We start from the raw sequence: 23,090 nt of genomic DNA, 5'->3' as shown, positions 1-23,090 counted from the left end.
ACACACACACACATACACACACACACATACACACACACACACACACACACACACACACACACACACACACACACACACACACACACACACACACACACACACACACACACACACACACACACACACACACACACACACACAAAAGGCGACATAAAAGACCTGAAGAACTACCGTCCAGTCTTTTCCTGTTGTATACAGACATTTCCCAAATATCCCATCAAATCGAATTAGTGCTACACTAGCTGCACACCAAAGGAACAAGCGTGTTTTGCAGGGGTTACTAGACTCCAGACCATTCAAGTTATTAACCAAAGTTACGGAGAAAACTTCAGTGTACCAGAAAACTTTGTGCATGGCATTTATTGATTTAGCTGAGACAGCTGTAGCGATTAGAATCGAGGACATAGTATAGAAGAAACTTGTGTTTAAGTACTAGAAGATATTTACTGTACAGAGATAGTCTCTCAATTTAAACTCCATGTGGATATCCCGAAAGTAACAACAAAAAGAGGTGTTGTACAAGGAGTCACAAGTTCACCCAAGTTATTTACTGCATGCTGAAGGATAGCAAAAGAATCAGCATAAATGGTGAGCGGTACAGGTACTCTTTTCTGTAAATCAACGGAGGAAATTCACGGAACACTGACCTCAACAGAAAGAGTCTGAAGGCAGGCTTAAATATGAATATGAAGAAAAAAATTGTATTTAACAGACATATTCGCTTGCTTCCAGGAAAATCAGAAGCTGAAGAATGATGATGAATGCTTAAACATAGGGTAAGCAGCTCATACAGCTCTATTTCACGATAACATCAAGAAATTGGAATGTGACTGGTACTCTATGTAACTAAATAAGGGACACGGTGCGCAACTATCTTTCTGTCAGTGAAAACAGTTACACATCACTGTGCCCTTCCTTTTCTAATTTTGGATTGGAAATATAATCTACAATATTTCAATTGTAAACTAAGGAGTGATGGGTGAGGAATGGAAAGGACTGTGCTAATCATTACGAGGAGAGATTATGAGAGAACTTCTTCGATGACGGAGGTGACGAGGTAAAGATAAACCTGTCACCTTTTACACTCTCAGGTGTCAACCGTCCATCCATCTATTTTTCTACCAGGAACCTATTCACACAATGATGAATCTTTCCCTGTGGACCTACTGTATATTTGCTATGAACCTATTTTCCTTCACGGACATATTTTCCATATGGACCCATTTTCCCCATGGATTTTGCCCATGACCGTATTTTCCCTCACTGACCTAGTTCCTCCATGGACCATATTTTCCCCTGAAATCTAATTTGCCCTTGGATATATTTTTTCCCCTGAACGTACTTTATTCTATTTGACCTATTTTTTTCACCATGGGGAAGTACTAAATGTGCATCCAAATTAACCTGTTTTCTCCTGTGAAATAATTTGCCCATTGGATCCGCGTTCCTACTTGGGTTCATTTATCCATGGACCTAATGTTCAACATGGCCTTTTTTTTCTTTCTTTCTGTGGACCAGTTCAGCCCATCATTTTATCCCTATAGACCCATTTTCCAACTACCCACGCACCCACCCACCTTCCTTACCCTGTCCTCCCTCCCCACTCTGCTCTTCCAGCCCCTTACCCACCCAACATCATCCACCATCCCACGCTCCCACCCTGCCTCACCTATCATGCCGTACACCCGACTTACCCCATCCAACCCACCCCATACCAACTCTGCCCACCTTTCCTGTCCATTCACCCACTTCGCCAATCCGCCCACCGGCCACCCACCATCCCATTTACCTATCTTACCCTATCTGACCCACCCCACACCCACTCTGCTCACCTTTCCTGCCCTTCCACCCATCCACTCACTTTGTCTGTCCACTCACCCACTTCGCCCACCCTCCCACCCATCCAATTACCAGCCCACCCTCCCTACCACCAACCTCCACCAGCAGGACGACTGCCTGGTGGCACGGTAGATAAAGCATTTTACTCCCAGTCCAAGTGACCCGAGCTCGAGCGCCGCTCTGGCTGCACCACTTGCATGAGGGAGGTGAGCTCTCCCCTCCAAAGTGCAGCTCAAGGCACACTGAGGTGGAAGATCCGCAAGGGTTCGAAACTCAATTCCCTTGTGCCTACGCCTCACTCCAGCCTCGGCGTGGCTTGGTAGTATGTTGGCGCTCCTCAGGACCTGCCATGGTCAGCATGTTGACCCTCTTAGGCTAGGATACTAGACCTGTGTATTTGCAGCCGCTGTCTGCAGTGAACCGAGAATTATTATCATACCCGAAAGAGAGAGAGAGAGAGAGAGAGAGAGAGAGAGAGAGAGAGAGAGAGAGAGAGAGAGAGAGAGAGAGAGAGAGAGCACAGTTGCTTTTAGTACAGATTTGCATCCATTTGTGTTTCAATATTGTCACTTACTTCCTTCTTGTTATCTCTTTACTAGTTTATTCACATGCTTCTTTCTCTCAGTGTATTCCCTTCTGACGGTATACCATCTGAACACCTTTCTTGCATTCATTCTAGCCACTATTTCCTCACTACAAAGACTCCACTGCTCCTTCAATCTCTTCATGCCATAAAACGGTACCTTTCTTAATCTAGTTACATCTCACACAACTTTGGAATTCGGAAGTAAGCGCTCCCTATATGAATTCCACAAGCTGTCTAGATCCAATCCACTAACTCCTCTAATACGTTTATCTGGTATCCATCTGCCGCTTCTTTTTTCCCCAGCTTCACTTTTAGTCTTTCACTCTGACTTCTCCTCTCTCTCTCTCTCTCTCTCTCTCTCTCTCTCTCTCTCCACCTTGCTTCTCTCAGTTTAACCTTAGAACTACAATCAAATGATCAAACAGACCTTCGCGTCGTCCTCTAACCAACCTCGTATCAACAACGCTCCCCATCATCTTTCTTTCTACAAGCACTTGATCAATCAGGCACCTTTCAGCACTCACTTTATTTTTTTTGTACCATGTATATTTGTGTGAATGTTTGTGTTTACGACATGAATTACAAATGCATTAATTCCTTTCCTAACACCTGTCCTTCAGTCGCCAGTGTCAGCTCTCCCATTCAGGTACCCCATCACAAACATTTTGTAACTCCTGGTCACCTGTGCCATCACTCAGTCCAGCTGATCCAGATAATGTCTTTTTCTGTCTCACTGCTATCACCGTATGGTGCATACGTAATCACCTGGTGCAGGTAAGAATAAAACAAAAATGCAAGTCCTCTACCATTATGTGCAACAAAAAAAAAAAAAAAAAAAAAAAAAAAAGTTACTTCCCGACACATGACTGAGGTAACAAATAACTGTTAACCTCTGAGCTTGCAATAATGCATACATTTCAAAGTCAATGATGTAAATTATACATCATCTTTCAGTAATAAGTTAATCCGTTTTCAGGCTTACTTCGCTGAATTAACACAGTCACGTTGTGGTGGCTCAAGCGGTAGAGAGGTGGCCTGCAGTCATACCAGACCCAGGTTCAAATCCCAGGCAGGGCAGAGAACGGTTTAAGGATTTGAATTTCTAAAAATCAGACTTTGCTGATCTACCAGAAGACCTGCAGACAAGTCATAATAATACCCCCGCTAAAACCAATACACCAGTCCTGTATGAGACAGTCCTAGCATGTATTCAATATGGACGATGAGTGTTAGTGCCGAAGTGGTGACATGCAGAGGTGTATGGTATGTAGGAGGACTACTCGGCCTTGAGAGCAGGCTGTGAAGCCTATGCCCAGAGTCGGACACATTAAAAAAAAAAAAAATGAAACTCACAGCACACTGTCGAAACACATGCGTACTGATACATAACATCAAAAAATATTTTTACAATGGAATAAAATAATAATTTTTTCCCCTAATATTTCTTTGCTATATGGTAAAGCAAGAACCGCAACTGAGCCTTAGCAACATGATGTACAGTCAAGGGGGAAAGTTTGCTTACACGCCTACTTTTGTGTTAGTGCGCGTCCACATGTGCCCTCGAACATATGTTGACAACACGGTTGGCAACATGTTTGGGTACATGTATGCAGCAGTATTTGGATAGATGTATGCAAACGTGTTTCGAACACTGGCAGCAGAGGCGATGGAATATGAATGTCCTTACCAGGCAGCTGAGACTTCATCATGATGTTGCCAACATGATCTAGAAGCTGCTGTTACCAAAATGCAGCGTGTTCGTTACTGTGTTGCATACATGTTGCCAGCTCTTGTTCGAGCACACGTGTGGACGCGCACTTACATTTACTTCACAAATGAATCATGTCCGTCACTGTCCTTCCTTATGCATTATATAAAAGAGAATAATCTATGGGCAAAGAACTACATCAAGCGTCCCTAAGTTTAGGAATGTTAGCCAGAAAAGGAATAGCAGAAGTGAAAAATATTATGTGAACTTTCGTCCCCGATTGTACAACTGAAAAGCCAGGACACTAAAACCTAGTCCCCTGCCCCTTACCTTCTTCTGCTGGATGCCGTGGTTGGTGAGGTAGACGAAGCCTATATCACCAAAGGCTCGTGATATCTCCTCCCCCACCCGCTCCCACTCTCTCTGGCTAGGCTCCTCACTGTCAACACCTGGGACAGTAGATATACCAATCTGTTATATATGCTGTGGAGGTAAGTTATTGCCATGTATTGCTCATCTCTCTCTCTCTCTCTCTCTCTCTCTAAAGAGAAGAAGCAGCAGCTGTCGGTGTAGTCATGTTTATTGAATCGTGAAGTGTCTCACTCCGTCATCAGGCAATCTATAAGCAATATTATACACTTCCAGAAGAAAAATAACAGAAAAGGGTTACTGTTATTTTTTATAGCAATGTTGACTTTGGAAACTTGCCACCACGTGCAGCAGTGAATGTGTCAAAATGATGTAGGAAGGATTGAAAAAATGACTGTGGGAGAGATGATACATATTAAGGTAGAATCAGAAACATAAACACAATTATAATCATGATTAAAAACAAAGTAGATCAATAGATTTCTCATTAATCGAGAATATAGGGTTATTCAGGACAGAGAATAACCAGCTCTCAGCTGCCCAGGGCCGCTAAGCGTTTGCTTCTGCTGCGGGCACTAGGGCTTCTCCCTCGAATTTAACTCTCAAGTGGGTATCATGTATATTCACACGTTAAGAAAATGAAGGTGAGGCGAGATAGACAAAAATGTTTCATTGAGGAATACAGCAAGAATCCTTGACAAAACAGTATCAGAGTGAGCAATAAGAGCACTCAAATGCATTTGATGGAGCGCAAAAAACAAAAGGTGAAACGTAGATAACAATCCTTCGTTCGCCAGCCAAAGAAAGCACTTATGTACGAGTAGTCATAGACACATGGAGATGCACAGAAAAGTATTGGTCGTAGACCTTCAAGGAAGGGACATCTGCGTGTGCAAAGAACGATCACCAGCAGCTTTGTTCATTCGTTCATCTCGATACGGAAATTTCAATGGGAGCCCCCACAAACTGGGAAAAATGCCACCTCTCGCCAGATAACTTAATGTAAAGTACAAAAGTGGAGTCAACTTGAATTACCCTCTGTTACACAATTTTTGAGTTACTTTACCGAAAATAGGATATTTATTGATTTATCTACATATAATACTGGAGAAAAAAATGGCTTCTTTATCAAAATATAAAAGAAACGGAAGGTTCGTCCATCTCAGTTTTGGGACAGCCTACATGCGAGTATTATGTTGCCTGAGTATTGATCACACTCGTGTTTTTAAGTGACGAATGTACATTTGTAAGGAAAAATGGTAAATGGGTATAACGAAATTGTATCTTACATAACAAATGAAGGAAATATGGTACTTAAACAGTCGAAGATCGTATGAACTCACTGAGCTCATAAGGAGGCGCTTTCTCATGGGCAGCGTGGCGTAGTTTGTGTGCCTGCCGCCAGGGGCCCAAGGTGGCGCTGATGATGTGTATACGCCACACCAGGCCCGGGATTCACGAACGGCTGCCGGGCGACAGCGCCGCACGACGTCGTACGGGAGTCAACGATCACCCCTCAAGGGCGATTCACAAACGCTGTATTTGGCTCCCTTCCAAGTCTCTTCCGTAGCGAGCAGGGATTTTTCTGGGGAAAATTTACTCGACCAATCAGCAGCCACCGATTTATCACGTGACTGAATTTAAACAGACCACACCCTCCCCCTTTCTCCTCCCACCTCCTTCTCTCTCTCCTTCCCACAAAACAAGTACATACTGTACATAAATACGTACATATGCATTTACGCAAGTGATTACATACGTACTTAAGGACAAATGTATTCCAAGGCGGACTAAGGTATTTACGTACATATGAATATAAGTATTCACGTACGTACGTACGTGAAAACTTACATAAGTATATACTTATGTATGTACGTCAACTCATGTAAGCACGTACGTGAATACTAACGTAAGTACGTACGTAAATACTTAGGGAAGTACGTACGTGAATACTTACGTATGTACGTACTTACGTACGTGAATACTTACGCAAGTACGTACATACTTCCGTAAGCACGTACATACGTGCGTACGTACATGAATGTGTTAGTACGTACATAGGTGCGTAAGTAAATACGTGCGTAGGGGTGTACATAAGTACGTATACATGTACGTACGTACGTACGTACATGGGTGCATTTGTAGGCATGTACATACGATCATACATAAACACATGCGTACGTAATTACGTACGTACATGAGTACGTACTTACGTGAATACTTACGCAAGGACGTACGTATGTATGCACTTCCGTAAGCACGTACATACGGGCGTACGTAAGTACGTACATAGGTAAGTACATGAATGCGTTAGTACATACATAGGTGCGTATGTAAATACGTGCATGGGCGTGTACGTAGGTACGTATACAGGTGCATAGGTAGGCACGTACTGTACATACTGTACATAAACACAAATGCATGCGTACGTAATTATGTACGTGGATGTGTACATAAGTACGTACGTAGATCCAGACGTATGTACACAGGTGCGTATGTAAGTACGGTACGTAATAGGTACGTGTACATTCACTTCATGTCGCACATCTCACAGTTGTTTTGGTAGGGGGTCATGTAATCGATACAATGTGCCTCTATTTCCGAATCACGATCCTGTAAGGGTGGTCTGGAGGTCCCTTAGCGAAAGGGAGACGCTACGACAAAAAATGGCGGCCGACACAGTTCGTGCATGCCGGTGTAACGCCGAAAGGGAGCGGCGCGACCGGTAAGGGAGGCGCCAAGAGCGTGCGACCGTTTGTGAATCCCGGCCGCTCGCGCCTTTTGAAATCAGCCGATAAATCAGGAATATATAGTGCCGTGGTCGACTGCACAATTAAAATATATATGTGGAAAAATAGATTGTAGGAGAAATGAGTTGTTTTCTCAAAGCAAGAGTAATACCACGCCTTTAAAAATTCGGGTCGCTGATCTCGGCCACGTAACATTTCGGCCATACAATTCTTACTATTACTAAGTGTATAATGGATAGAATCATGTCTGGATTTGCCAAATGAAAGATTACGATCTTTGGAAACTGATAATTTTTTCCAACAACTGAGATTCATAACGCTTGATAAAAATGTGCTGAATGCAAAAACACACAATAAGCTTTAATGGCTTTCAGTAAACTCTATGGAGAACTTTTCAGAGTAAATCTCGTTTAGGGCATCAGTAAAATATCTAAGATGAAAATAATACTGGTATAATGCTTTATGCACGAGTAATAATCCCGATAGGAATTTTTTTAATGGAAGGTACACCACCTCTGAGCAGGTAGTGACCTCACGCTATTTAGTGATCCGGCGAACACTGGCAACTTTCAGGAGTTTGTGGGGGCTCCTTTTCCTTCCGTCACTAAATGGGGAAAAAGTGCCTATCTTCACCAGATAATTTAATTTGAGCCCAAAGTTGGTCAACTTCTTCTCCATCTTTTTGAATGACCTCTTTGTCAGCAAAACAACAGGAATAATACCAACATCAATTATACTCAATGCTATAAGGATGAGAAGCAGTGAAATAGAGAAATAAAAAAAGCAAACAAATGGTGTGGATGTATCATCTACGTCTTGGGACTGAATGTTATTCTTTTATTTTTTAGTTATCGATGGGCTTTATTCATTATTCATTTCATATATCATGATGGAATTCGAAGAAATTTACTTATTTAGGATATATGCAACAATGTTTTAATGTGAAAAGGTAGAGCAACATGGTTGAAGATAGTACTTTTCAACCATAAATTACCAAGTGCTTCTCTCGACACATTCAAGTGAATGTGTGCTGTCTCCTCTCTCGCCAGCTGATTCACTGAACGCATTTCTCTCTACCTAAGACAATTTTTTCTTGGGAAGACACACCATCTTTTCACGTCATCGTCTTTTTTTCGGGTAGAAGAGTACACATCGTCTTTTTTTTCGGGTAGAAGAAGTACAGTCAGCAACTGCACACGTATATACAGGCATTATGTCACGATGGAGCTTCCTGGAGAAGGCTTGGCGGCTGACACGCAGTGCTGTCAGCGCTGAGGAAAATGTCTCAATCTGAGCTTCATATTTCTTTCAAGATCAGTTAAGAATTGTCAAGGTATGACAAACAACAACATTCATTATTGCAATTCCATTTCTTTTGTTACAAACTTACAAAAGCAATACAATGATATTAAAATACACAATACAAATCTGTATGAAGACTATGCAGTGTATAAGAAAACGTGTCTGGTAAAAGGCAAGCTAAGGAAAATATGGCTCCTGCTACTGTAGAGTCTAGTGTATTACGATTATGCAGGCTGACATAATATCCATGCTACAAAGTACAATACATATTTATTCCCTAAGTTAATAATCAAGCTTACCCAGTGGGCAAATGTCACATTTTTCACGTGGAAAAGATGTGGACTGGAGATATCTAAAAAATGTGGATCTTTATTGATAGTTCGTTTCACGAGAATTTAAACACGTGTAATAGACGTGTTGATATTCACGAGTAATACACAGTAATATCTGGTGGAATAAATCACATGCATGCAAATTAGAAAGGCTCTCTAGAAGCCAAATGGATAAAAAAAATATATACATTCACTCCCTAATTCCAACAAGTTCTTCCTATGCTGAATAAAAGTAATAATTTAGCCAGTATAAATTGTCAAATTCATCAGTCATCAAAGCACTGTTAGCTTATAAGTCGATTAACTCATTCAGACTACAGTATAATCAGTTCAGCTTGGGAAGAACATGTGGAATCTAGGGATTGAATGTAAATTATTTTTATCCATTTGATTTCTAGACAGCCTTCCTAATTTAAGTCGTATAAACTTGTCTAATGATAAATAAAGTAAACAGTCGAGATGCGTCATAATCATCAACGGGATAATTTTCAATAATGTGCAAACTATATAAATGTCCTGCAAGATTCATATACTGCATACAGTACTGTAACTACATCAGTATAGTTAAGGTATAGTTAATGGTGAACGGAACCCATGAAACTTGTTGTGACTATAAGGTGCAATACATCAATAGTCTACGCAAGATTGGACACTAATGAATATAGGTATGTTTTAAATTAATACACAGAGTGGTTCTTTAATTTATATAATGTGTATTACAGAAAAATCATTCACATTGCTATTTTAAAGAGTTAATGAGGTGAAAAGCTTTGGATTCCACCTTCTGCAGAAGAGCTCAGTGTGATAAAAAGAAAGTAATTAATCAGATAAATTAATTGAGACAACTCATTAGGGAAAAAATAGAATGTCATAGGGGAAATTAACGGTATACGAAAGGTTAACAGGGGATCAGATAGGACAGTATGGATAGCAGACAACCAACAACCATCAGCACATCCAGCAGCGTGTTCGTTTCAGTAGCCAGATCCATTGCTCCTCTTAGAGTACAAAAGAAAATATAAAGACTACAAACAATTAATCAGGAACCCTGTGAGCACTGTGAAAAACAAAACCCTACTTAGGTGCTACCACCAAGAATAATAATGTACAGTGTAGGTTGTGTGTGACAAATGGAGAAGTTGTCCACCATCCTCTTAAGGACAGTGCTGGCTGCGTGGTATGTGCGGTTCTATACGGTTCTGTACATGTAGGAGAATTACAGTGTTAGATTATCTGAAAGAATAAAACATAGATATTAGTTTCAAGACAACACTAAGTACAGTAAATTAGGGAATTGATTTTGTTTAGTTCATAGTACCGTGGGCTCACACAGTACGCGAGTTCACAGTACGCGAATCGCATAGTATGTGAGTGACCAAAATAACCAAAAAACCTTCACTGCACGAGTTTAGCCCACAGTCCGCGAGGGAGAGGCAAGGAGTGGCCCAAAACCACTATTTTCCCTGACTAAGCGACCCCCCTTCCCGCACAACGGGCCCATTGCGACTTCAGAGACTCTTGGGGAAGGTGCTCAAGAGGAGTCGACAGAAAGATCTCGCCAATAACGACTTCGAAAATAATGTTTTCGGCAATAACGGTAAGTTAGAACAGAAACCCAGTATTTGTCTTCTTAGTATAATAAGAAAAGTGTTTGGTAGGATACTTATTGACAGAGTTAAAGAAAGAACAGAGGAATTAGTTGGAGAAGAACAGGGAGGCTTTAGGAAGGGAAGAGGTTGTGTAGAGCAGATATTCATTCTCAGATCTTTAGTGGAAACGTTTCTAGAGAAGGGAAAGAAGTTTTTGCGGCTTTCATGGATTTGGAGAAAGCATATGACAGGGTGGATAGACAAGGATTGTGGAAAGTATTAAGAATATATGGAGTAGATGGGAAGTTGTTGAATGCTGTGAAGAGTATGTATGATGGTGCTATGGCTGCAGCGCGTATGGATGGTGAACTAAGTGAATTTTTCTCTTTGAAGGTTGGGTTGAAACAGGGATATGTCATGTCTCCATGGTTGTTAAATCTGTACATGGATGGGAAATAAAAGAGGTACAAGGTAGGGTAGTGGATGTTGGAGTGGCCCTGGTGAGAGAGGATAGTGTTTGGAAACTCCCTGTACTGTTGTTTGCAGATGATACTGTGTTGTTGAGTGAAGACGAAGGGGAGCTGCAAGGCTTGATGGATGAGTTTGGGAAAGTGTGTAAGAAACGGAATCTAAAGGTGAATGTAGGGAAGAGTAAAGTGATGGTCTTTGAGAGAGGTGAAGTCAGTGAATGTACAGCGAGGCTGGATGGTGAGGAATTGGAAAATGTGAGTACGTTTAAGTAAAATGTGAGTACGTTTAAGTACTTGGGTAGTGTGATGAGTAAGGATGGAGGTTTGAAGGGTGAAGTGCTTGAAAGGGTACAGCAGGGAAGAAAGGTTGCTGGTTCTTTGAAAGCAGTGATAAGAAACGGGGAAGTGAGCATGGAAGTGAAAATTTACTAGATGACAGTATTGTGATACCAACTCTAACGTATGGAAGTGAAGCTTGGACGTTGTTGGAAGGACACAAGGCAAGAGTGAGAGCAGTGGAAATGAGTTATTTAAGAGGAGCCTGTGGAGTCACATGGAGAGACAGGCTGACGAATGAGGATATAAAGAAGCATTGTGGTGTGGATGTGGATGTGATAGGAAGCGTTATGAGGAACATACTGAGGTGGTTTGGCCATGTGGAGAGGATGGAGGGTGAAAGACTGACGAAGAGAGTGTATGTGAGTGAGGTGGAGGGGGGAAGAGGGAGAGGGAGGCCGAGGATGAGATGGAGGGATGGGGTGGAGAGGTATATGAGAGAGGGGGGTGTGAGTTGGGAGCAGGGCAGTGAAATGGCAGGGGACAGGGGCGACGTGGAGGCGATTTGTTTGTGGCCACCGCAAACGGGATTGAGGCGTCTGGCAATAGATAGATAGATAGATCGCTCGGTCACGCGAAACTGGCGTACCATCGACAGTAAATAGTCATAATATATTACTCGATACTAGATACACATTACAGTCAATTTGTGAGTGAAATACATAATATTGTGAAGGTTACATAACTTGGATAATGTAGTTATTATACTGTAGTTATGAAATTGTACATGTATAATATAATAGTAATATTAAAATAATACAATGGCAAAGTTTACTGTAGTCAATTAAAATATATATATATATATATATATATATATATATATATATATATATACATATATATATATATATATATATATATATATATATATATATATATATTTAGTGCCCCTCCCTGTAAAACAAATAACTCAATGTCAAATGGCCACCTCTTCCGGGATTGTGGCGTCTGGCAATAAATATATATATATATATATATATATATATATATATATATATATATATATATATATATATATATATATATATATATATATAAGATATAATAGTATAATTAAAAGAAGCCTATATTATGTGTAACCCATATTTTGTTATTTTAAATAAAATATATATATATATATATATATACAATTTTTACAATATTTACTCAGTTTTGTCTTACTTGTACAGAACAGTTCTTAAACACTGATTCCAGGTTAGCAATCCTTGCTTGGATTCTGTGCATGGCCAAAATTAATACAGTAATTATGATGGAGGAAATTACAAAGATAACTGGAGCTAAGGTGTATACATAATATGGGTAAAACATAATCCTACTGTATTCTTCCCAAGGTTGTATTGTCTGATTTATTAATTGCATGGTTTTATACTTGGGTGAAGTCAACTTAATCTGTGCAGTTACATTTAAGTTCATCCTAGAAAGTGGCTGGAAGTACTTGTGTGTGTGGCTGAGAATGGCATAATGGTTTTTAGTGGGCAAGGTGGATAGTGTAGGTGTCAGGACTGCACAGTAATCTGGTGAGATGTATAAATCAGATGCTGATGTATGGGCTGGAGGTGTGTCTGGGCAAGTTACAAAAACTGATGTATTTTGAGTGAAATAGAAGAACTGTGAATGTCCAATGCGTTGATGGTGGGATGTCATGATCTTTTATGATGGCCATTTCACAAGGGACTGTCTCAGCTGGCTGAAACATGAAGATGTACGCAGGACAAAGGTGAAATGCATGTAATGATGTGCAACATTTGTGTTCAATTGTTGTTTCACTGGTGAAACTGACGTCGTCCTGTTTCTTGGAGACCATGATAACTTCTGTTTTGATGTTGATAGTGACTAATGAGTCATCTTTTTTAGAAGGAAAAGGGTATATTTGATAGACTGTGAAAAAATCATCCGTTACGAATGGTACATGAACTACTATTGATGTTGTTGTGAGTGTTGCTTCCAAATATGGATAATATAACATCAGATTTTTTTCCTCAAACAAAGGTTTCAATCCATGCTTATGTATGCCTTGACTAATTATTTGCCGGAGGTTGTGAATGGGTAGTAAATTAATGGTGATCCTTCCGTTACCAGCATTAGCAATTCCTTTCATGAAGGCCTGATACTGAGCTCTAGTATTGTCTAACTGTAGTATTATTACATCAGTATGTTCTATGATCATAGAGAGGTGTTGGAATAGTGTATTGTTACCTTCTAGTGAATTTACTTTCTCCACAATTCCTAGAGTTGATGCTTCTGCCTTCCTAAGTCAGGTTCTTTACAATCGTCAGCATTAAGGTGTTCTGAGTATCAGCTAACTTATGTTGGTATGAGAGAATTTGTGCTATTTTGTTAAATTTGTTATTTATTTCCTCTAGATCATTTTCTGTAGCTAATCCAAAAATGTTGCCTAAAATTGCTCCACCTAGGTAGAACAAACCACGTCTGTTACGTGTATTGTGATATCGTTTCTTGTCTCCAGTGTGTTACTCCCAGCTGATGGGATATCCTAGATCATGATGATCATCACGTGCTTAGCCTGTTCTAACTTCAAGTCAGTTAATTTAATTAATTCAGCTACTTCCTGTGTGGGGTGATCATGTGAAGAAGGGTGTTTTACGAGTAATACCGCTTCCAGAGTTCTAAGTGGTCCTGGCATCTTCTGTAACATTCTTGGTATGTCTTGCAGTATGTGTAAACTAACTTCGGTACTTGTTATGTCCTGCACTATTGCTGTTGAGGCTGTTGGGGCTATCAGGCAACCCTGTCGGACTACATGTTGAGGATGTAAGTGAGGTGATCCTCTTGATATCAACAGGAACATGATCCATGGAATTATTCGCCTCATCTTTACCTACCGAAAGAACAACTGTATTAGAGATCTAATCCACTGTTGTTAGCAAGTTATGCTAAGGGTGATGATAGTGATGATGAATAATACAGATATTTTGGCCTGTTTAAGCCTATTACCTTAAGGAGTCTAAATTTATTCCTAAGTCATGTAAATGCCTTGTTATGGTGAGAGCTGTATTGGTTGCACCTATGCTTGTCTGCTTGGTATGCGACCGCAGTTTATTCTGATATGTGTTGATTGCTTCAGGCTTATTTTCACCGTGTGTACTAGGGTTTTCGGGCGTTTCTGGTGTTTTATAGTTGCAAGCTAAATTTCTTGAGACCTTTTTTAAGTGATCAATATGTGTTTCTTTTTCCTCGTCACTCGATAGTGATTAAATACTATCTTATTGTCTCTTTTTTTTTTCTTTTTTTTTAAATAACAGAACGGAGGAAGGAAAAACAAATGGAGAAAAAAAATAATCCATACACCAGATTACTGGTGTCCTCTGCTCATAAAATATCTGTAACAGTTAGACTTGAACAGTTGTAGGTTGAAATTTGGAGGAAAACAACTCTGGGGAAGCGAGTTCCAGAGAGATGCAGTTCGGGGAATGAAAGAATTCTGATAGGCAGAAGTTCTGCAATATGGTTGAGTGACATTCCAGTCATGAGCGCTACCAGATGCCCGTGTAGCACGAGGGAAGGCATGGAGAGGTGGCACCATGGACGCAACTTCGTCTGAGCATTTGCCAAAAAAATATCTGTAAAATAATGCAAGGGAGGCAACATTCCTTCTTACTTGCAGGGGAGGTAGTTTATATGTAATGGCAGGGTTGTTAATGATTCTAACAGCTTTATTCTGAATTTTGTCTAGTTGTCTTAATGCAACCTCTCCACAACCATTCCACAAGGGTGAGCAATATTCAAGCTGAGAGCGCACATGACTCTTATAAATTATAGCTAACTGCTCATCGGCGAAGAAGTTACGGACTCTGTACAATAATCCAAGTTTCTTTGAGGCGGTTTTAGCAAGTGATCTGACATGAGAGGTCCAGCTGAGGGCACTGTTAAGTGAGACACCAAGAATTTCAATACTTTTGGAGATGGGAACATTAGTAGCACTGAAGGTAATGTACGAATCTGGCAATATCTGTCTATTAGTAAACTGTATATATTTAGTTTTACTAGCATTAAAAGAGACAAGGTTGTTTTGTCCCCATTCACTGATTGTAGATAGATCTTGATTTATGGAGATGGCTGTATTGAGTTGAGAGGTAGAGATATTAGACTTTGTAAATGGATGTCTGAGTGTGAATGAACTATGTAGTGTTGAGTCATCTGCATATGAGTGAATGGGATTGTGAGTGACAGATAAGAGATCATTAATATGGAACCAGAAATAGGGTTGGCGCCAGAACTGATCCCTGCGGCACGCCGGCGTTAATTGAGTGGAAATTCGAATATACATCATCTACTTTTACTCTTATTTTCCTGTCACTAAGATAAGAAGAAATCAAAGGAACAAAAGACGTTAGTCCATAGCAAGGGAGTTTGGACAGCAGGGAACGGTGCCATACTCTATCAAAAGCTTTAGAGATATCAAGAGCTACTGCATGAGTTTCTCCAAAAAGATCAATTGATTGATGGATGGTATGAGTTAAGAGATTGAGTATGTCAATGGTGGATCTTTCGTGGCGAAAACCGTATTGTCTATCATTAATTAATTTGTTGGATTCAAGATGTTTAACAATATGCTTATTAATCAAAGTTTCAAATACCTTACCAAGAGAAGATGTGATAGCTATTGGTCTGTAATTGGAGGGGTCAGACGAACTTCCTTTCTTCGGAACTGGGTGGATATCAGCTTCTTTCCATGAATTTGGGAATAAAGAAGTACGTATGCATAGTCTGAATAATTTAGCTAGGACAGAGGCAAGTTCAGGGGAACACTTTTTCAAAACAATTGGCGGAATTCCATCTGGACCTGGAGCTTTGTTGGTAGGTAAATTGTCTAGGATGGATTTTACAAATCTTGTCTGTATTTTAAGTGGGGCAATTTCGGGAGAATCAAGTTCCAGTACTGAGACATTCTGGCTGGTATCATCTATGGTAGAGTTTCTTGCAAAGGTACTAGCAAAGATATCTGCTTTCCCACGTGGGTCATTTGTAATATTGCCATCTGAAGATTTTAGTGGGGGAATGGAAGATGACTTGTTTAAGTTATTATTGAAAGAATTAAGAGTTGACCAGAATATTCTATTGTCATTAGGGTTGTTAAGTAGTTTTGATGCTTGCTTTTGAAGAAAGTTTGATTTAGATAGATTTAATACAGCTTTTGCATGATTTCTAGCAATTTTAAATTGGGAGAGTGATTCAGGTGTTTTTTATTTTAAGTAAGAGTTATATGCTAATGACTTTTGGGCTGTTGCTCTGGCACAATTGCCATCAAACCATTTTGGAGAGTTTGATCTTTTAGTGAATTGTTGACTTGGTATGAATAAATCCATACCAGCTAGTATTAAGTCACAAATGTGGGACTGGGTAGAATTGGGATCACTAGAGAAGAAAGACTGCCATGGAACATCAGCAAGATAATTTCTAAATCCATCCCAGTCTGCCCTGTCAAAGTGCCATTGGGTCACCCTGACAGGTTCGGAAGGGGGAGGTGTAGGAGGGTTAACTAATGAGGCTTTGATGAGATTGTGGTCAGAGGATCCAAGTGGTGACAGTACCTCTATCCTGTATTGATCCGGATTATTTGTCAAGAATAAATCCAAGAGATGGGCATTATGGTCAGGATTATCAGGTATTCTGGTTGGTTGCTTTACCAACTGGGTGAGATTAAATGATTCCGCAAACAGCTCGCATTCTAGACCAGCGTCGTCAGTCCGGGCAGAATGCAATAACCATTCAACATTGTGTATGTTAAAATCACCCAAAATGGTAATTTCATTGCCAAGGGCAAGGTCAAGGTTACTCAACTGAGTGGATATGGAATCAAATACACTGGGTTCCGAAGAAGCATTGGGGGAACGATAAACTACACAGATATATTTGGTAATGTTTTGGCAATTTAATTCTCTTGAATACCCTGTATGGGCCTTCAAATTTAGGTGGCAGTTTGTTATTTCTAGTGTGAATGAGGCTATAGACAATATCACCTATTTGATTCTTTTGCCTTCTTATTAAATGATTCTGTCATTTCTTCCTTGGACATTGCTGTTTCTTTACCTTTGTGTGTATTTCTTGAAATTCACGTAAGCGAAGTTTAGGATAATCGACATAATTATATATTGGAATTTGCTCGCCCTCCAACGTCTCATAAGGGAGACGTTTGTCTGACCCGTAAATGATGAAATGAGGTGTATCTACAATTGATCTGTTAATTGCACAGTTAAGTGATGCTTCAACTCTAGGGATCCATTCATCCCAGTTTGCGTAATTTTCATCGAGAATGTGCCGTAGTACATCTAATATTTTTTTTACTCTGCCTTTCCACCAATCCATTGGAAGCTGGATGGTTGGCCAGGATATTAACTTTATATTGTATTGTTTACATATTTCTTGTAAAATTTCAGAGTTAAATTCACCACCATTGTCGCACCTTTGGTGTGGTGAACTTACGGATCACACTATCAATGAATACCCGTGCGACTGTTTCTGCTGTTTTATCCTTAATTGGAATCAAGATCAGAAATCGTGAGAAGTGATCAGTTGTAACGAAGAGATATTGATTGTGATTGACAGTTAAGGGTAATTCAAGTAAAGCAACCGCGACAGTGTCCCACGGTTGTCTAGGTACAGGATATTGTCCTATACAGTAGGTGCAGGTGATAACGTGTAACCTTTGTGTTTCGCATATGACTCGCATCTATGTGATTATGTATGTCTTTGCGTAACGTTGGCCAATAATATGACATCCGAGCCTGCCTGACTGCCCTGTCCTTGCCAGGATGCCCTGCATGTGGACTATTGTGTATTACCCTTAAAATGTGAGGTATCATTGTACTAGGAATAACTAACTGCCTATTATTTTTTCTATGATTTGTTTGTTCTGGATTTGCCCTATATAAGGCATTGTTTACCACTGTGAATTGTTCAAGTGGTACCTGTAACTTGGGTAATGGTACATCATCTGACTCAAGATGATATATTACTTTAGACCATACTGGGTCCTGTCTTTGTGCGTGTGAAATTTCTTGATTTGTGGGGATCTTTTTATCATTGTTGGAGAGTGATTCCTGTGGACTTATTGTAGCAACATTGATTAACGGGTTTCGTGATAAGGCATCGGCGGCTAAATTTGCTTTACCTTTTATGTAGTGAATATTTACATTGTAATTCTGGATTTTACATTTCCATCGTGCTCTCCTCCCAGAGAGGAGTTTTTCTTGAAACATGCCCACGAGAGGCTTGTGGTCTGTGTATAGGTGAATTTCGTATCCGTACACGAGGTCACGAAATTTCTGTAGAGCAAATACTACTGCTAGGGCTTCTAAGTCTGTTGTACAGTAATTTTTCTCTGCTCCTTTTATTTGTCTGCTGGCAAAGGCAATGGGTTGGTATTTTCCTCGTTTATCCTCTTGCATCAATACAGCACCTAAACCTTTCAGGGAAGCGTCCTGAAAATTATGAATGGTTTTGTGAAATTAGGATAGGCAAGGCATGGTGCGCATGTAAGTAAGCCAGCATCAGCAAGCTTTTGTAGGAGCTGGTCTAGTTTCTGTAGATGTTCGTCTATACTTGGAGTAGCTATAATAATGTCATCTAGATAGACAAATATTCCTTTTCCCAGCATTCCAGACAATACATAATTCATCAGTCTCTGGAAAGTGCATGGTGCTGTCTTCAACCCCATAGGCATTAGTTTATATTGGTAGTGCCCTGTATTCGTGGACAAAGCAGTGTATTTGCGTGATTCTTGCTCGAGGCTAATTTGGTAATAGCCATTGAGCAAATCGATTGTGGAAAATGCTTTATTTTCTGGCCCAGTGTTTTGTAAGACGTCACTTAACAATGGCATAGGAAACCGGTCAGGGATTGTGTGCTGATTTAATTTACGGTAATCTACTACCGCACGCATTTCTCCGTTTCGTTTGGGCACGAAAAATAATGGGGCATTCCACGGTGAGACAGATGGTTCAGTAATACCTAGTTTTAACATTTCCTCAACATACTGATTTGCCAGGGTGCGTTGAGAATGCGCGACCCTGTAAGCTGGTATATATACAGTCTCCAGCAAAAATTGAGCGACCGGCTCGACGAGCAGGTTGGTATGTGTGGCACCGCCGCACTCCAGTTTCACCCCCTCCCTCCCTCGTTCCCATTCATTCGTCTACCCTTCCCCTTCCCCACATCCAAGGGCTAGAGAATAAGGCCTACTCTCATTGCCTCAACCACTCCTCCATCATCCTGTTATCCAAGGGAAATAATGGTTTTGTTATGATAATGGTAAAAAAAAAAATAGTGTTTCTCTCTACAGCAGTGATTCTCAAACTATGGGTCGCGAGAGGAATTCTGATGGGTCGCATGAATATAGAATAGGCCTAATGCTTTCAATGTATTTTATTTACGTAATTGAAACTGTATTTATCTTTATTACACCATTAGCATATTCATAATAACTACGATAGGCTATATACCGGTTACATTCTCTCTCTCTCTCTCTCTCTCTCTCTCTCACACACACACACACACACACACACACACACACACACACACGCTCGCTGGTGCAGTGGTAACGTTCCCGCTTGCCAACTGGTGGACGGGAGTTCGCGCCTCGCTCAGGTTGCGAAAAGTTTCACTGACGAAGTGGGTGGTTACTGTCCCCCTTGAGCAAGGGGACGGGTGTGTGCGTGTGTGAAGGTCACAGCCTTGCCCTTAGATCGGACTATATGAGCTCTCAGCTCCCTTCCGGGAGGGTAAAAGCTGACCATCACGACCATCAAGTGATCTTGACCGACCCGGTGAATTACACTCACTGACTCTCTAACCCTCTCACTCACTCTCTCACTCACTCACTCACTCACTCTCTCACTAACTCTCTCACTCTCTCTCACTCACACTCTCTCACTGCCTCAATCACTCTCACTCATTCTCTCACTCCCTCTCTCTCCCTTGCTCTCTCACTAATTTTCTCACAAACTCTCTTACTTTTACTCTCTCGCTTTCTCACAAACTCTTTCACTGACTCACTCTCACTCTCTCACCGTAACTTTTTTTTTTTTCTGTGTGTGTGTGTGTGTGTGTGTGTGTGTGTGTGTGTGTCTCTCTCTCTCTCTCTCTCTCTCTCTCTCTCTCATAAAAGGTATCTTTGACAGTGTCCTCAGCATCAAGCATTGGGACATATGTATTGATGAGTGTTGCATACTGGCCTTTAGAGTGTAATATGTGCCAAGACATCAGCCACTCTGATATACTCACAGGTGTTTCTTGGATATTCTGTACTAGGTTGCTTCAGACTACAAAGCCAATATCATGGTTTCTTCTTACATTGTCTGGTTATCCCCTCCAGAAATAGGTATACCCTGCTTCTGCTTCGATTGGGTTGTCATCTCCTGAGAGGTGAGCCTCAGACACTGTAGCAGTGTCAATTTTATATCTTCACAGTTCATTGGCAATAAGGGCAGTTCTACAGCATGGTCGTGTGTCGTGATCAATATCAAGCAAGGTTCATATATTCCAGATAGCAAAGTCAGAGGGATTCTTTTGATTTTTAGACAGCAAGGTGGGATGCCTTGTAAGGCGCGGGTATCTGCCCAGGTGGTGAGGAACAGCAAATGTTTAGGTTGCCTTTTCTACACCCCTCCCCGTTAGGGATTAGCAGTTGGGCGTCCGTTTCCGCCTGTTTAGTCTCACTGGATGCTGCCGAAGGTATGGCCTGCTTCTGTTCCATCATGCTTAGCGACCATTGGCCCAATACCACCTATGTGGAGGAGTCGAGCTAGTGACCGCCAGCCACATCCATGACCTGCCACTGCCATACTATTGTGTCACCAAAGGTTTTATGATTTTGATGAGAGGATGACATGGAAGGTGAATATGGCAATGAGCTTGTGCAATGAATGGATTTGGTATGATAGTGTGGGTGTGCAGTCCTTACCACTACATAACTTTGCCCTTTCTGCCTGTGATGATGGCATGAAGATTCATGGCGACCATCTACTGAGCAGGGTTGAAGGAGTCTGCTGGGAGCTGCGTATGTCGAGTCTCCTCCCCCCCCCCCCAACACACACACATACGTTAACCAAAACAACATCCCTTTGCCACTATCCCCAGCTGAAAGGAAGTCGTAGTCAAGGCTTGATTCTGAAGACGTAGCAGTTCGAATCTTTTCTAGAACTGAAACGTCCCTCATGCAGTCTAGCAAAGCTCTGAACTAACATCAAGACACTAAACAACAATTGTGAAACCCACGCTCTAATTTTCCAATAGTCACTGGTAGGGTTAAAAGGCGAGCAGAGATTATGGGAAATGACTTTACTCTCGGCAGCCAAAGTTTTATCACCTCTCCTGTTGTTCTTTCCATGGACTCTTGAAATCTGCCTCTTGAATCTGAAGTAAAGAGCATTATGACAACGATCTGTAATAAAGTTATCAATGTTTCTTTCGGACTGATTTCTAATGAGACAGAGGAGAAAGAATAAGACTTTAATTACTGATAGCACATGCCGATAACCAAGAAAGTAATGATAACCCTAATGATGTGGCCTGTAACTACGTCATCAGGGGTCGGGTATGCGGACAGATGCTACAACACCTGGAGTAATTGACCTATATAACAACAGATCAGCTGCGAAACCGCATTAATTGTAACTTCGTCATCAAGGATCGGGTATGCGGACAGATGCTACAGCACCTGGAGTAATTGACCTATTTAACCACAGAGCAGCTGCGAAACCATTTTAACTGTTCTGATATGAACCATGAATAAAATAATCATGGTTTACATACCTTCATCTCCGCCTCCAGGCTGTCTTAATTAACGAAAGTTACGCGTTACTATAGCTTAGTGTGCTCTGGAAAATACCTTTATTAAGTCTCACACTATGATGGAGACAGCCGTATTTGCTCAGTTTCATTCTTCTCTCATTCTTCTTACTCACAAACACTTACCAGTTTGGTGCAATTCGTTCGTTTCTTCACCAGCTTAAAACAATGTTTCCTTGAGCAAATACCTCCAGACACCTTTTTCTTTTTTTTAGGTCTCTTTAAGGTTTTAGGGACTCAAAGGCTGAACCATACAAACACAGAAATAATGGCTACTTATGCTCTTCAATATTACTGTAAATAATCATCATGGCAATTTGCACAGAAGTCAGAGTAAATTACTCGTGTGTAGACCATTCTGCATTCCCTTGGGAATGCTGGAAATCCTTTTTTTTTTTTTTTCTAAGTTATGTTTGTGATCTACCCAGTTTGACAAAACCCCTCAATCCAGAAATGTTCATAAAGTACTATGTAAAGAAACCATTAGAGGAATGCATGTAGTTGTATTCTATACTGGAGTGTGGGTGTTAATTCTGGAAAAAAGTTAGTATGAATAGAAGTGAAAGCAACAGAAATGAAGCAACAGTAATAAGAGATGCATGTGTGTTGCACTGGTTGCATAGGATAAGTAATACCGATTTGTGAAAGATGTGGAGTTAAGAAGTCTCTTGATCAGAAGGTAGATCACTGTGTGGTTAGATGGTAATGACACTGAGAACTGATATGAAGAGCTAGTCTGGAGGCAGGAGACGGCATGGAAACCAAGAAGTACAGTAACCACTTCAGTTTTCTTTAAAAAGGAGGGCACTTGCTCAGCAGTGTAGTGCCCAGAAGTGATAATGAGTTGTATCTAGTTTATTTTATATGACCAAAAGCTCGGTTAAGTGAGAGAGAGTGGCCGAGGCATGGCTGTTACCATGCGGATGTGTCCAGAACATAGATTAATTACTAAGTTGCTAAGTCACTTTTTTTTTCCTACTGTAATTCACAAGTATTAAGT

At 40.7% G+C, this 23,090-nt stretch overlaps 1 protein-coding gene across 1 annotated transcript in view; it reads right to left on the bottom strand.

The window, feature by feature from the left end:
- Window positions 1-23,090, bottom strand: part of LOC145397805 (uncharacterized) — a 432,859-nt gene that overhangs the window by 356,717 nt on the left and 53,052 nt on the right. The window contains exon 2 of the mRNA XM_080270825.1: window positions 4,464-4,582. Within this exon, the coding sequence (XP_080126951.1) occupies window positions 4,464-4,582 (119 nt within the window). The remainder of the gene's footprint in view (window positions 1-4,463; window positions 4,583-23,090) is intronic.

The sequence above is a fragment of the Coenobita brevimanus genome, chromosome 43 (genome assembly GCF_032717465.1).
Source record: "Coenobita brevimanus isolate Jiangsu-jjx chromosome 43, ASM3271746v2, whole genome shotgun sequence".
NCBI classification, from domain to species: domain Eukaryota; kingdom Metazoa; phylum Arthropoda; class Malacostraca; order Decapoda; family Coenobitidae; genus Coenobita; species Coenobita brevimanus.
The sequence above is the reverse complement of the archived record's forward strand: the minus strand, read 5'-3'. Positions and strand labels throughout refer to the sequence as shown.